At 38.7% G+C, this 17,022-nt stretch overlaps 1 protein-coding gene across 1 annotated transcript in view; it reads right to left on the minus strand.

Moving 5' to 3' along the window:
• Positions 1 to 5,251: 5,251 nt before the first annotated feature.
• TECTA (tectorin alpha) overlaps positions 5,252 to 17,022 on the minus strand; it is a 122,352-nt gene continuing 110,581 nt past the window's right edge. The window contains exons 19-23 of the mRNA XM_090291907.1: positions 16,669 to 16,917; positions 7,585 to 7,747; positions 6,438 to 6,525; positions 6,031 to 6,147; positions 5,252 to 5,485 (exon numbers count right to left, since the gene is read on the minus strand). Coding sequence (XP_090148033.1) covers positions 5,385 to 5,485; positions 6,031 to 6,147; positions 6,438 to 6,525; positions 7,585 to 7,747; positions 16,669 to 16,917 — 718 coding nt within the window. The 3' untranslated portion in view covers positions 5,252 to 5,384. The remainder of the gene's footprint in view (positions 5,486 to 6,030; positions 6,148 to 6,437; positions 6,526 to 7,584; positions 7,748 to 16,668; positions 16,918 to 17,022) is intronic.

The raw sequence follows: 17,022 nt of genomic DNA on the forward strand, positions 1-17,022 counted from the left end.
GGTTATCAGCTGGGAGGGGGAGGGGGAGAAATGGGGAAATGGTGCAGGGATTAATAAGCATAATTGGTACAAAATACACATAAGGAAGTTAAGAATAATATAAGAAAGGATGAAGCCAAAGAACTTATATGCATGACCCATGAACATGAACTAAGGGGGGTGGGATTTCTGGAGGGAAGGGCAGAGGGGAGCAAAAGGGGAAAAAATTGGAACTACTGTAACAACATAGTCAATAAAATATATTTTAAAAATTCATGATTGTATCAATAAATGCAGAGAAAGCATTTGACTAAATCCAGCATCCATTTATGATTTAAAAAAACCTCTGAGCACAGTGGAAATAGAGGGACCATACTTCAACCTAATAAAGGGTGTATATAAGAAACCAACAGCTAACATCATATTCCTTGTGGAAAAGCTAAACCTGTTTTGATTTTTTTAAAAAATCAAGGATGAGAACATTCACTTTCATCACTTTTATTCAACATAGTAGTGAAAGGCCTAGCCACAGGATTCAGAAAAGAAAAAGAAATAGAAGGCACCCAAACTGGGAAGGAAAATATAAAACTATTATTATTTGTATATGACATGATACTATGTAGACAGAACCCTAAAGATTCCTCCAAAAGCTACTAGAATTGTTAAATGAATTAAGTATAACAGATACAAAATAAATATTCAGAAATTGGTTGCAATTTTATACACTATGAACTAAAAGAAAGAGGAAATTTTAAAAAATTCCATTTGCAATTGCATCAGACAAAAATACCTAGGAATATACTAAAACAAGGAGTTAAAAGACCTGTACTCAGAAAATTAAGACACAATTTCTGAAGAAAGAAATTGAAGATACTAATAAATTAAAGCCTAGACCATGTTCATGGATAAAAATAATTAACATTGTTAAAATGTTCATACTACCCAAAGCAATCTATGGATTTAATGCGTTCTCTGTCAAAATATCAATGGCATTCTTTATAAAACAAGAATAATCCCAAAATGTTTATAGAACCACAAATGACCCTGAATAACTATAGCAATCTTGAGAAAGAAGAATTAAGTGAGATATATTACACTACCTTATATCAAACAATACTATAAAGCTATATTAGTCAAAACAACATGGTGCTAGAATAAAAACAGATATAGCTGAATGGAGCAGAACAGAGAGCTCAGAAATAAACTCACACTTTCACAGTCAATTAAGCTATGACAAAAGACACTAGAATGTACAATAAGATAAAGACAGTCTATTTAATAAATAGTGTTGAGAAAGCTGGACACACACATGCAAAAAAATTAAAATCAGACCACTTTCTTATACCATGTATAAGAATAAAATACAAATGGATTAAAGACTTAAACCTAAGACCTGAAACCATAAAACCCCTAAAAGAAAACAGGCAGTAAAATCTCAGACATTCATTGTAATAATACTTTTTCTGCACCATCTACTCAGTCAAAATAAATGAAGTAAAAGTAAACAAATGAGACTATATCAAACTAAAATGTTTTTTCACAGCAAAGGAAACTATCCACAAAAAGAAAAAATAACCTCTTGAATTGGAGAAGATATATGGCAATGATACAGCCAATAAGGGGTTAACATCTAAAATTTATGAAGAACTCATACAACTCAATGCCAATCAAAAAACAAACAAATAATCCATTTTAAAATGGGCAGAGTACCCAAATAGATGTTTTTCCAAAGAGGACATACAGATGGCTAATAGACATCTAAATGGATACTCAGAGTTAGTAATCATTAGCGAAATGCAAATTAAAACCACAATGAAATATCACCTCACACCAGTCAGAATGGCTATCATCAATAAATCAACAAAGTGTTGGTGAGGATGTGGAGAAACGGGAACACTTGTGCACTCTTGGTGGGAAAGCAGAGTGGTGCAGGCATTATGGAAAACAGTATGGAGGGTCCTCAAAAATTTAAAAATGAAGCTTTCTTATGACCCAGCAATTCCACTTCTGGGTACTTATTCAAAGAAATCAAAATCACTGGTTCAAAACAATATATGCCTCCCTATGTTCATTGGAGCATTATTTACAGTAGCCAAGATGTGGAAGCAACCCAAGTGCCCATCACTAGATGAGTGGATGAAAAAAAGTAGTGCCACACATGCACACACACACACACACACACACACACACTCACACACAATGGAATATTACTTGGCCATGACAAGAATGAAACCTTACTATTTGGGACAACATGGATGCACCAAGAGGGTGTAATGGTAAGTAAAATACATCAGACAGAGACAGATAAATACCATGTGGTTTCACATGTGGAATCTAAAGAATAGAACAAATGAACAACAAAACAACAACAACAAAAAAAAACAGAAAGAAACTCATAGACACAAGTACAAAATGATCATTGCTGTATGGGAGGGTATTCAAGGGCTGAATGAAAAGGGTGAAAAAATTAAGAAGCCCAAATTGGTAGTTACAAAATAGAGTGATTTAAAGTACAGCAGGGGGAATATAGTCAATAATAATAGAATAACTGTAATGGTGTCAGATGAGTACTAGGCTTATCAGGGGATCAGTCTGCAAATTATGTAAATGTCTAACTCCTATACTGTACACCTAAAACTAGTATAAAATAATATTGAATGTCAATTGTTAATTGGAAATAAAATAAAGAGATAAATAAAAAATGTTGGACACACACACACACTGGAATTTTATTCAGCCAGGAAAGGAATAAAATCCTGCTGTTTGCCACAACATGGGTGTACCTTGAGGGCAACATGCTAAATGAAATAAGTCAGGCAGAGAAATACAAATATTTTATGATCTTACATGCGAAAAACTCATAAATACAGAGGACACATTGGCAGTTGCCAGAGGCAGGGCTTTGGGAGTGGGTGAAATGAGTGGAAAGGTAGTCAAAGGCACAAACTTCTAGTTATAAAACAAATGAGTCCTGGGGACACATAGTGTCCAGCACGGTGACTGTAATTAATCATGCTGTGTTGTCTATTTGAAAATTGCTAAGAGAGTAGACCTTAGAAGTTGTAACTACATGGTAACGAACGTTAACTAAATGTGTTGTGATTATTTCCCAAAATATACAGATATCAAATCATTATGTAGTACACCTGACATGAATATGTTACATGTCAATTTTATTTCAATTTAAAAATGTAGTTCTGACACAGAAACAAATACAAACCAATGGAAAAGAAGCAAGAGCTCACAAACAGAAGCACAAATATTGAGACTTGATATAAGATAAAGGTAATACTAAAGTTTTACTGGGAAAAGATAAGATGTTCAATAAATTTTGTGGAGGAAAACAAAAAGATAACTCAACCACCGTCCCTGGGTGAATATGAGGATCAGAGCTTCCTGGCATGAGCCAGTTTTCCTTCTTTGAAACTTTGTTGTTTAACACTGAGATTCTGGGGTTTTCTGTTATGGGACCCCCACCCACCTTATCTCAAGGATAGACAACAATGTCAGCCAAGTGAGAAATCCAAAGGCCAAGAATAAGTGTGGCAAGAAAGGATTTAGTTAAAAGGCTTTTAAAAAAATCTATAGTCTTTTTATTGTTGACATTTGCCCCTGTCTTTGCACGCCTCAAACCTATAGTCTTAATATAGAAATTTCCAGTGATTTTGATATGAAAATCAATAAAAATGAGTTATTAAGTACTTATAAGTATTTTATATAATTTGTGTTATATAAAACACTTCCTGTTTTTATTTTAGTTAAAATTCATCTAAGAAAATCAAGTAAAAAAAACAAATGAGACATTATTGTGTTCAATTCAGATTCTGTCTGAAAACCTAAATCTTAAACTGTAAATGAGTATGGTGTGCTAGCTCACCTGAATCTTCTGATCTTGAAGTGGGGGGACAGTCTGGAGCTGAAATTTCTATGTGAAAAAAACAACATGTATATTTATATCGACTTCCACCACAGTGAAGATGTACTATGTCTCACATAGAATAAATGGCATGATTCCTTAATCCATCTCAAGGCACATTTTCCCAGAGGAGGGTGAGATGTCTAAGTCAAAGTCGATGCATGTTTTTCTCCATCAATACCAGTTGTCCTTTTAGCCACATAGCACGTATGACCAGGACGAGCTACACTGTTAACATTCCCGGGGCTGGGAAAGCAAAGCAGCTTAGTGCAGACTCAGTCTACATCCCACTGCTTCAGCCCAGTGACAGCTTGATGTGGCCTTTACATGTCAGACAACAGGAATGGTATCCACACCCATAGTTAAGGACACTAAGGATTTCTGCTCAGCTTTCCACAGAGTTCTCAGGAAAATTCAAAATTGGCATCAGCTTAAACCCAAAACAACTTCAAAATAAGCTTGAAGTGGGTTTTACCTTGTTGTTAAACTTAAAAAAGAGGCATTTCAGGGATATATTTAGTAGGCCCTCCATTTGGCAGTTAATTATAATAAATGTGTGTTTATGTGTAACTTACAAATGAGGTGCTGCCTGTTTCTCTTCTATGCAGGTACCCTAATGCCCTGCAAATGCTATGTAAGCACCCATGAACAGTTCTGTAACAAAGTTCATTAAGTCTCTGACCACCAGTGCGGACCTGGCCCCATTGTGGCTGTTTCTCCCTAGTTCCGTTCTTAAATCAGAGCATGCTATTTAGTGTGCAAGACTTAACAACAGTATGAATGATTTCAGCCACCAAGTAATGAGAATACTCGAACACAAAGTTTATTTAAGCATAAAACACATTAAAAATTACTTGGTTGATTTGTAGAGAAGGAATTGGTTGTGAGGGATTGGGGGTGGGGTTCCCAAGGTCTGCAAACAGTACACCCAGTGACCAAGCAACCTTGCCATGGCAAGGTTGAAGGACATGAGGGTAGGGAAGGAGTTCATCATAAAGAGAAGGGAACAACACACGCATATCATAGATCAGACACTTCCAAACTTCAGAAAGCTTCCTTAGAGAGAGTGAAACCTCCCAGGCATTGCTTCTCAATCTTGTTCCACAGGCCCCCTCTTTGTAAAAACAATGATCCAGAAACAGCACTGGTTTGACAGGTTTCTCTGATCAGATATCCAGTCAGACTTTTCTAACCAGAATTTTTTCCTTTACTGGTTATTTATGTGAATCAAAGTTTCTAGTGACAACTGTTTGAAATTTTTAGGCAAGATATATGCTTTCCACAACTGGCTTTAGAAGCCCTGCTGTGTATTTTGAAAGAGGAGCTTGGAATTTCACTCGCTTCCAGATCTCTGATCGTTTGAGGCAGGTGGCATCGTGTTGAGATTCTGGTCACTTTCAAACAGGTTTTGACTTAGGGCACACACCTTTTATCCTACAGGGAATTGAAACAAGTAAATACAGTACTTTATATAGCAACCTTGAGTTAATTATGAGGTCAAGAATGATTTATACACAAAATGCCATAATGAAATCTGGGTCATGATGAGCAGAAGTGTCCAAACTTGAAGTTCAATGGAAGAATTAGAGGCTGTGAACAGAAAGGAACATAGTAAGTCCTATGTTTGATAAAGATCAGATATTTTTTTAGTTCTCAACTAAATAAAGTAAAATACATTGTCAAGAACCCCTTTTATTCAAATGGCTGCAAAGAAGCAGAATTAGCTCGACCTTCAGAAGACTACTGCTAGCTAACCCCAGTGGGCACCAGGGAAACCACAAGCTATTGCAGGAAATCTTGTTTGTTGAGTCAAACATTGCAACCCCAGCCGCAGCCCAAGTAGTCTTGGTGGCCATATTTAAGGCCAATATTTGGTCCTTAAGTAGTCAAATAACTTAATTTTTTTAAATCACCTGCAACTTTTAGATAAAAGAGCAGGGATCCAAAAGTTAAAAAAACAAACAAACAAAACAAAAAAACACCACACAAAAACGGTACTAAAATTTCTTGGGAGTTTTCCTAATCTTCTTAATTTCTGGACGTGCATAGGTCAGCAGCTGAGTGACTGGGCCTCAGTCAGTGTAAAGAACTCCTGGGACCCAGCTGCCGGGCCCAAAGGGGAGGTGCGTGTCTACCTCGGCAGCTCTTGCCATCCTCCTGCAGGGTTCCTGTTACACAGCTACACAGAGGCCCATCTATGCGGCTTGTGCAAATCTGCTCACACCCTCCGTTGTCCTCGCACCAGTCCAGCCCTAAAAGAGAGCAGTGAGTCAAATTAACTGCTGAAAGTTCAACTCTTTAACTCATACCTAAGGGCAAGGCTTTAAAGAGAGGGGAGAAAAAAGAAAAGCCCATTGTGATTGTGAGTTTTTAATAGTCAAGAAAAAGATATCATATGGAACTGGGCAGTCTTCTCAAATGAGTATCATCAACCTCCTCATTCACCAAATTCACACTATAGGTGGAACACAGGCAAGAGTTTCCCCAAGCCTTCAAACACATTGTTTTAACAATTTATAGTGTGTTTAGGAAACATACATACTTTTTCTCCTAATAGGTCCCACTGAAATGATCTGTTCTTTAGGTTCTTTGGTATAATCTGCGGCAATCCTGGAGTTTTGTGGGCAATTCTGAAAGACAGAACACCAGTGGGGAAAGTTCACACAATTAAGCTGATATCTTTCTTGTAACATTGTTTCCACCTCCAAAGAGGCAGTGGTCCAGCTCTATCACTGTTCAGATAAATTAGAACCAATGCCTTCTTGATCACTGAGCCCACTGGGACTCTAGGCTTTATGTCAAAGAGAATTAAATATTTCTCCACACTAGAACTGAATTCAAGGAGGCTGCCTTTCTGAGAATCATCAGGCAATAATGTATGCAGCAGCATGTATAAGGAGTTCTGACTATCATTCACATCTCTATTTTGCAAACATGGGTTAGGTAGAAAGCTGGAATGTTAAAAGTTAGAGATCTTAGTGACATTAACCATATGCGATGAAGATGGACCCCTGGCAAGGAAGAGAGGATTGGTATGTCACCTCATCCGACCAGCCCCTCCAGAGCCTCTGGATGAGCTGTAGGACAATCCCTGTACAAAGAACACCCTGAGCCCAGGCGTTTGGCTTTCTGTAGTGGAGTGGAGTTTGGCACTGTTCATTTCAGGTTGAGGTGACCTGGCTGCTACAGACTCGAGTGCAAAGTTCTCAAATGGGCTGCTTTTGCTTCCCTGGAGACAGCTGGCAATGTCAGGAAATATTTTTGGGGTGTTGCAACTGGAGGAGGCGGTGGAGGGTGGTGCTACTGGCATCTAGTGAGCGGAGTCCAGGGAAGCTGCTAAATGTCCTACAATACAAAGTGCAGTGCCCGCACAAAGAATGATTTAGTCCAAAATGTCAATAATGCCATGGTTTGAGAAACCCTAATCTAGTAACACCAATGACAGACTGACATTTCAGAGAGAGAGGAGTGAGTGAACATCATACCACTATATTCTCTCTCTTATTGTCCCACCAAAGATCACTGCCTCTTTTAGGCACCTGAGGATGATGCCAGCTTAGCCACTTCCAGGTGCTGTGAGACCTAGAGAACTCAAAAGTGACAGACCTTGGCGTTGGTGGTTCCCATGTGGGAAAAGCAAGGGCAGCAAGAAATACTACTAAGCATTTACTCTTCACATTCTCACTTACTATTTTGCAGGAGTATTTTTCTGAATCACAGAGGGACACTGCACAGTGAAGATGAACTTCATCATAATCCCCAATGAACTTGAAGACTGTGACGTGAAAGCGACAGGTCAGAGAGACACCATTCTCTTCAATGCCAATAGTGTTGTCTTTAATGTTCTGACACCTATTCAGAAAAAAAAATCTTTGCTTAATTTCATATTTCATATAAAACCACTGTGAACAGTAAAAATCCCTTTGCATTTATAAGTGATCTCTGAACTATGTGGGTTTGTCATTTATAACCATTTCCTTATTTTTACATAGTTTTTTCATTTTTTAAGTTTTTTAATTGTTGTAGACATTATTACAGATGTTCCCCATATCCCCCCAGTTTGTTTTAAAAGCATCAAATAGCACTTCCAATTAGTACCCTAACTGCAACTAAAAACAAAATAACTAAGGGGATGGAACTCAATTTCCCAAAGCTTCAGTTTTTTGTTCTGTTCTCTCATAATGCTGTGTGTTACTGATATCAATTTAACAAATGAAGATACTTCTGTACTTTCTTCAGTTAATTATCAATTTTGGGAGGATCCCCTATTTCAGATCCTATAGGAAATCTTCCCACATGTTGAACTAGGTGGGGGCTAGAGGAAAAGAAAGATCTGTCAAGGAGGAGCTAAAGAATTGTCTTGAAGTAGCTGAGAAACTTAACTCTCAGCTCCTCCTCCTTGTGGCATTGGGCCAATAAGCAATGACAGCGACACCTCCCTCAGGCACAGATGTCTTGCTTCCAGGGTCTTTTCACATCATGTTTCCTCCAGCTGGAAGTCTTTCTGTCGTTCTTCACATGCATGACTCCCACTCTTTCCACAACACTGGTCTATGGCTCCCCTGCCTTTATAAATGTTTCTTAGTCTTGCCCTTACTGTGCAGGAACAAGGAGCTTTACCTTGATTTGCCAACAGCACCATGTTGGGCCCCTAGAGTGCAATAATGAAATCATAATCCTCACTGTGTCTCCAACACATGGCAGGGTAGGTTGAATCTTTGTTGAATGCACGCATTAGTGAATGAATGAATTCTGCTGCCATGGTCAAGGGAGGCTCATAGGAGTGAAGAAGTTCTTTAAAATGATAAAAATAAAAGGGTGACTCTTTTCCTTATGTTTCCTTCCACTAGCCCACATAATTAAATAGCTTAGTTAATAGAAAAATTATAAATTGAAATAATCCTTTAGAATTCACACACCTATTAAGTTTAGTAATTAGTCTTATTACTAAATAGTAATTTAGTAATTACTATTAACTTTAGTAATTAGTCTTCAAGGCAATAGTCTCCTAATGCTTTGAAACAAAAACTTGCCATACTGTTTCTTGTCTTTGTTACTCATTTGAATAATCTAAATTGGCTCAAAAATACTAAAATATTCACAGCCCTTGATCTTCAAGCCCTTCCCTATTAACCAGACCCCCAACTACCAGTGGGATTACTTGAGGTTCAGATACCAGAAAAACAGGACAGAAGGAAGGGGCCCAAAGGAACAGAGACAGGCAATCTGTATGCCTGCCTTAGTCTGAGCAACCAAGCCAGGCACTAGACTCCTTTGTTCATCCTCAGAGGAAAAACTACCCTTTCCTCTGTGCAGGCACATGCAGAGGAAAGAGCCATAATTTGCACGTGTCTAAGCGTCTCTGCCCTCCACACAGCTGGAGAGGAAAAATGACCCTTCAAAATTTTTGTGGTCCCATTTTGCTGCTCATTTATTTAGCATTGAGCATCACTCTTCTTGCAAGTTCACTGGAAAAACACAATGTCCACGTCCCTCTAAGGTCAAAAGGACTCATGAATTAAAATTCTCCCTGGAGGAAGCTGAGATTTATGAACATGCTCACTTGCTTGCTCTCCCTCTTGGGGTCAAGTCTACTAACTACTATTTTAAAAATGCTCAATGCCACAGCTACTTTCAAAGGAGGTACAAGCCATATCACTTGTGTTTGCATTTGATAGTGGCTCAGACCTTAGCCTTCATTTTGGGAAAGGACTGTGATGGGGGAGGGAAGACAAATGGAGAAAGGGGGACCTTTGACATTAGCTTGAGCACTGGGTCTGCAAGACATCAGGTGGCCACCAGGTCCTTCCCTTGGCCTCTGAAGATGCTAAAAACCAAATTAAAAGTCAGGTGCCTTAGTGAGATCTTTGCAGAAAATTCCACAGTATGCCTCAGCAACCCATGCCAGTTTGGGAGGCAGTGCATTTTGATACCAAGAAGGATACTTCCTCTTCTTGCTGATTGGGTAGCCTTGGGTTAGCTGTATACCTAACCTCTCTAAGCCTGTTTCATCCACAAAAAGGGGCTATTTATTGTCTTCCCAGACCACACCCTTCTTTTGAGGAACCATTTCCAACTGTAAAGCTAGTGACAGTATACATAGCACTTCCTGACTGCAACACAGTGCCAACCTAGCACACTACCCCAAAATATGTCACCTTGGCATATTGAATATTTTAAGGTGACTGAGTTTGAGTAAATGGTAGAAGCAGGAAAGTCATCCTGACTTTATCCCTGACCCTTTTAACCTGAAATAGGTCATAAAACCTTCATGTGAGAGGTACCCCCATGTACCTGGAGGAAAGAAGCATCCTTATATCCAAAGACAAAGGTACTCAGAGAAGACCATGAACAAAGAGGCCTTGGCAAGTTTCCCCAGTTCACCACAATCATTTCATATTCTGACCTATCATGTTATTTCATGAATGCCCACTCTTCATTTGACTTAGCATACAACACTCAAGTTTAACCATTTCTTTGGGTCTTAATTTCCCTATGAAGGGTTCCGTGTCACATAAAACTTGTATTAAATAAATTTGGATGCTTTTTTTCTGTTACTCTATCTCTGTTTAATTTTCAGTCCCAGTCAAGAATGCTAAGAGGGTCAAGGAGAACTTCATTCTCCTCAACACCAGGCAAGTTCCAGTTGCATCCCTTACAAACAAAGGAGAAACTATGACCAGAGCGAGGCAAATTATGCTCCTCACCAGGAGTTCCTGAAGTGGAGTTAGAGGGATGCTCACACCTATGTGGCTCTAATGCCGTAAGAGTGTGAGTCTAGGACTGCCAGTGTCAACAAGGTTCATCAGAGACAGAGACAGACAAAGACAAAGGACTGAGCAAGAAGGGAAGAATTTTGACAGCATCGGGGCCCCTGGATCCAATCATCTCTAAAGTCACATCCACACTTGTGACTTGTTTTTGTAATCATTAACTGCCTTGTTTTTTTTTTTTGCATAAGCTACTTTGAATTGGTCTCTACCACATTTAAAGGAAAAAAAATATCAGACATCTGTTTTAAGAATTATTGCCAAGATGGAGGCATAGGTAGACATGCTGTATCTCCCTCACAACTAAGAAGGAAATTACAACCGCTTCAAAACTGAAAAAAATCCAGAAGATGCAGAAAATCAAACTAGATAAAAGCTCAACAAAGAAATAAAGAAGAAATATTCAGCTGAAAGGTGTGACAGCTCTACCTAAATCACAGAAGCAAACACAGAAAACTGTCAAGATGAGGAGACAGAGAAGTACAGCCCAATAGGGGGTGCAGATCAAGGTTCCAGCAGAAGAACTAAGCAATGAGGAGAGAGCCAACCTACAGATACATAGTTTAAAGCACTGGTGATAAAAATGCTCACAGACTTGACAGAAAATATTAAGCAGGACAGGGAAGAAATAAAGGCTATACTAAGAGAAATGAAGGAAAATCCACATGAAGCGAGTGGTGAAGGAAAGAAAACCAGGGTTCAAATCAAAAAATTAGAACATAAGGAAGAAATAAACAATCAACCAGCACAGAAGGATGAAACGAGAACTGAAAAAAATGAGGAGAAGCTTAGAAACCTCTGGGATAGCTTTAAATGTGTCAACATCCAAATCATAGGGGTGCCAGAAGGAGAAGAGGAAGAATAAGAAATTGAAAAATTAAGTAAAAAAATAATGAAGGAAAACTTCCCTAATTTGGGGAGGGAAATAGACATACAAGTCCAGGAAGCACAGAGAGTCCCAAACAAACTAGACCCAGGGAGGATCACACCAAGACACATCATAATTAAAATGCTAAAGATTAAGGATAAAGAGAGAATCTTAAAAGTAGCAAGAGAGAAGAGAGTTACCTACAAAGGGTATCTATAAGACTATCAGAGGATTTTTTCAAAAGAAACTTTGCAGGCAAGAAAGGACTGGCAGGAAATATTCAAAGTGATGAAAAGTAAGGTCTCACACCCAAGATTACTGTATCCAGCAAAGCTATCATTCATAACAGAAGGGCAGACAAAGTGCCTCCCAGACAAGATAAAGTTAAAGGAGTACCTCATCACCAAGCCATTATTATATGAAATGATAAAGGAACTTATTTAAGAAAAAGAAGATCAAAACTATGAACATTAAAATGACAACAAAATCACAACTATCAACAACAGAATCTAAAAAAACAAACAAACAAAACACAAAAACTAAGCAGATAACCAGAGTGGAAACAGAATCTTAGGTATGGGGAGTGGGTGGGGAGTGTCAGCTGGGAGGGGGAAGGGAGGAGAAGGAGGGAAATGGTGCAGGTATTAAGAAGCATAGTAGGAGGGTGAAGAATAGATGGGGATGTTAAGAATAGTATAGGAAAGGGTAAAGTCAAAGAACTCATATGCATGACCCATGGACATGAACAAAGTGGGGTGAGACTGAGGAGGGAGAGGGATGCTGGGCAGAGCGGAGCAAAGGGAAAAGAACTTGGGCCAACTGTAACAGCATAATTAATAAAACATGCAAAGAACATTTCATTTTGAAGGTAAACCAGGTCTGTGGCATCATCAAAGATGCTTAATTTACAGGCGAGAAGAACGTCAAATGCTCTGCAACTGGATATCTTTCCAATAAGACAGTCTTCCAGATTTAGAGACTGGTTTGTGAGCTATGTTGCATAAATTAACATGTGTGTTCTGTTTTTATAGGGCATAAGCCTATGATCTTATTACCTGAGTGATTGTCTGTACGTATAGGCCTCACTTAATCCTATCTGCATCACTGTCTCCTGAGACTCCATGGTTTGGCTGAACTAAGTGGCTGGGTTGGCGAAGCATGGGGTGGTCTGTGGGTTTTTCTTTTCTAGTCTAATGGCTTGGACAGAAAAAGCCCAGAGGTCTGAGAGGGGGGAAACCTAAAATATTTTCCTCAGCCCAAACTAAGTATAGTGGGCAAAAGGGTTTTGGGCAAGTGTGACATGCCTTGCACACTTTCCTTCAAAGAAGCCCCCTTTTTTATTCCCTAATGTAGGACAATGAAAAATTAATACCTGCCTTTTGTCATCTAGTGGTTATGGATTGAATGATGTCTTTTAACCCTGTTGCCAAATCTGTTGCCCCCAGAATATAACAAGGATGCCAGCCTGTTAAACCAAGCACACCATTGTCTGGAGACAGTCAACTGACCTGGAGTCTGCAAGATCCTTCCCCATGTGGGAAGGCCACCCTCCCCTCCACACTCCCATTCTTATTAGGGATTTATGGACCCAAGGGTAGGTAGGACGATGACCATACCTAGCTTGAAGCAGCTAGAGGAGCACGAGACCTTCACCCATTGTCCTTTATAAGATTATAAGGGTTTTAGGTATGAGAGGGGGGGATTGTTATTTTTTATTGTTATAACAAATTAATTAATTAAAAAAGAATAATATAGAAAAGGGTGAAGCCAAAGAACTTGTATGCACGACCCATGGGCATGGTCTTGGTGGGGGGGATTGCTGATGGAGGGGGATGCTGGGCAGAGGGGAGCAAAGGGGAAAAAATTAGAACTATTGTAACAATATAATCAATAAAATATACTTTAAAAAAAAACAGAGGGAGGGAGAAGATGGCGGCAGAGTAGGTAGCAGTGTTGTTTGCTTGCTCCCATTTTGGAAAAATTTGGAGTACATACCTCAACATAATTAAGGCTATATATGAGAAACCTGAAGCTAACATCATACTCAATGGACAAAAACTGAAAGCATTCCCCCTGACATCGGGAACAAGACAAGGATGTCCGCTCTCTCCACTCCTATTCAACATAGTGTTGGAAGTTCTAGCCACAGCAATCAGACAAGAAAGAGAAATGAAAGGCATCCAAATTGGAAAAGAGGAAGTAAAACTGTCATTATTTGAAGATGACATGATAGCATACATAGAAAACCCTATAGGCTCCACTAAAAACTACTCGACATAATAAGCAAATTTGGCAAAATAGCAGGGTACAAAGTTAATATAAATATCTAAGGCATTCCTGTACACCAACAATAAAATATCAGAGATAGAAACTAAAAAAAAGAAAAAAGAAACCCATTTACCATAACAACAAGAAAAATAAAATACCTAGGAATAAATTTAACCAAAGAGATAAAAGACTTGTGCTCGGAAAACTACGTAACACTGAAGAAAGAAATTAAGGAAGATACAAATAAATGGAAGCATATACCGTGTTCATGGGTGGGAAGAATCAACATCATTAAAATTACCATACTACCAAAGTAATTTACAGATTCAATGCAATCCTTATTAAAATACCAATGACATATTTCACAGACCTAGAACAAATAATTTGAAAAACCAAAAAGGACCCTGCATAGCCAAATCAATCTCTAGACAGAAGATCACAGCAGGAGGAATTGCAATACCAGACATCAAACAATACTACAAAGCCACTGTGATCAAAACAGTCTGGTACTGGCATAAGAACAGACATATAGATCAGTGGAACAGAATAGAGAGCCCAGAAATAAACCCAGGCCTCTATGGTCAACTAATATTTGACAAAGGGGGAAGGAGCATAAAATGGAGTGAAAAGAGCCTCTTCAACAAATGGTGCTGGGAGAACTGGACAGGGACATGCAAAAAAATGAAACTAGACCACCAACTTACACCACACATGAGAATAAACTCAAGATGGATGAAAGACTTAAATGTAAGCCGTGACACCACAAAAGTCCTAGAGGAAAACATAGACAGGAAAATTTCAGATATCCCACGTAGCAACATTTTCACTGATATATCTCCTAAGGCAAGGGAAATAAAGGAGAGAATAAACAAATGGGACTACATCAAACTAAAGAGTTTCTGCTCAGCAAAAGAAAACATCAGCAAGATGAAAGGGAAACCAACCATATGGGAAAACATATCTGCCAATGACATCTCAGACAAGGGATTGATCTCCAAAATATATAAAGGACTTACAGATCTCATCACCAAGAAGACAAATAGCCCTATTAAAAAATGGGCAAAAGATCTGAACAAACACTTCTCCAAGGAAGATACACAGAGGGTCCATAGACACATGAAAGAATGCTCAACATCACTAACCATCAGAGAGATGCAAATAAAAACCACAATGAGATACCACTTTACACCTGTCAGAATGGCCATCATCAACAAATCAACAAACAACAAGTGCTGGCGAGGATGCGGAGAAACGGGAACCCTGGTGCATTGCTGGTGGGAATGCAGACTGGTGCAGCCACTACGAAAAACAGTATGGAATTACCTCAAAAAGCTAAAAATGGAACTGCCTTTTGAACCAGCGATTCCAGTGTTAGGATTATATCTGAAAATTCCTGAAACCCCAATTCAAAAGAACCTATGCACCCCTATGTTCATTGCAGCCCTGTTTAGAATAGCTAAGTGCTGGAACCAGCCTAAGAGCCCATCTGTGGATGAGTGGATCAAAAAACTGTGGTACATTTACACAATGGAATACTATGTAGCAGAAAGAAAGAAGGAACTCTTGCCATTTGTGACAACATGGATGGAACTAGAGAGAATTGTGCTTAGTGAAATAAGCCAGGCAATGAAAGAAAAATAACTTATGATATCGCGTAATACAGGAGACTAATGAACAACACAAACAAATGAACAAAATTGAACAAGGAACAGAAGGGAGAGAAGGGGGATAAGTAAGGGAAAGGTTTACTCAAAGAACATGTATAAATGACTCACGGACATGAACAACGGGGTGGGATATGACTGTGGGAGAAGGGGTGGGCTGGGTGGGGGGAGTAATGGGGGGAAAATGGGGCAACTGTAATTAAAAAATAATAATTAAAAAATTGCAACAAACAAACAAACAGAAAAACAGAATAAAGAATTATTATATTAGCCCTGGCTGGTGTGGCTCAGTGGATTGAATGCTGGCCAGCAAACTAAAGTGTTGCCGGTTCGATTTCCCCTCAGGGCACATGCCTGGGTTGCAGGCCAGGTCCCCAGTTGAGGGCACACGAGAGGCAACCACACATTGATGTTCCTCTCCCTCTCTTTCTCCCTTCCCCTCTAGGACAATGGAAATGTTCTAAAATTAGATTATGGTGATCGTTCCATGTCTCTTGTAAGTTTACTTTAAAAATCATTGAATTTTGTACTTAAAACAAGTACGTTTTATTTCCTATAAATATGTATACAATAAAGCCATTAAAAAGAAGTATCATTACTTGACACAACCAGTGTTCTTAAAAAATAAAAATTATCATTATTGTTGTTTGATCTATAGTCTTTTTTTATTCATTCAAGAATTTTTTTTCATAACCACTATATTTCAGAAAATATACTGGGTGCTGGTCATAGAGTGGTAACTAAAAAGAAACTTCTAATTTTATAAGCTATTATTTAAATTCTTTTTAAATTGTAATAAATGTCCTGGTCACCTTTAGTTATTCTCATTACATTCTTTCACTTGCAGATGATCCAAATTTCTCTCAAACTGAAATTTAAAATACATAGGATAGAATCCTCTTTTTGATGACATTGAGAATACATTTGTAGTTAATGCCATATGGACTTGGGAATCTACCTCAAAATTGCAGTGTGACTGTAAGCAAGTTGCTTGCTCTCACTAAAGCTAAGCCTTCTCGTCTATAATATGGAGCTTCTATATCTACCTTATAGGTTGCAATAAGAATTTGATAGTTTGTGGATGCAAAATGCTGGCCCTGTATGTAGTCAAAAATATTAGTTCCTATTCCTTTCTCTAAAATGTGATGTAGACTGATATTATCCTAAAGGCTCTGAGATTGTCCTTCATAAGAGGCTACGCACCCTTCTTCAATGATGAAGTAACGAAGTTTATCATTGCTGTCGCGGGAGGGTGTTGCATAGCATTTGTTCAGGGTCAGAATCAAATGTGTGGCATCAGCTCCAACCACAAAGACCCCTACATACAGGACATCTCGAGTTGTCAACACCACTTCGCCCTGGCGATAAGGATGTTTGTAGGAGGCATTTTTGTAGAGTGCCATCTTGGTGGTGAAGCTGCCTTCTTGGGTTGGAACTGTCAGATTAATGACACTAAAAGGGAAAAAATCATGAGGTGGAGAACCCCAAACAATTATATTTACTCAATCATCTACCATTACTCAAGCTGAAAGTGAGGAGGGAAGGCAAAACAGATAG

The sequence above is a fragment of the Furipterus horrens genome, unplaced genomic scaffold (assembly GCF_987537825.1).
Source record: "Furipterus horrens unplaced genomic scaffold, mFurHor1.1.pri manual_scaffold_11, whole genome shotgun sequence".
NCBI lineage: Eukaryota > Metazoa > Chordata > Mammalia > Chiroptera > Furipteridae > Furipterus > Furipterus horrens.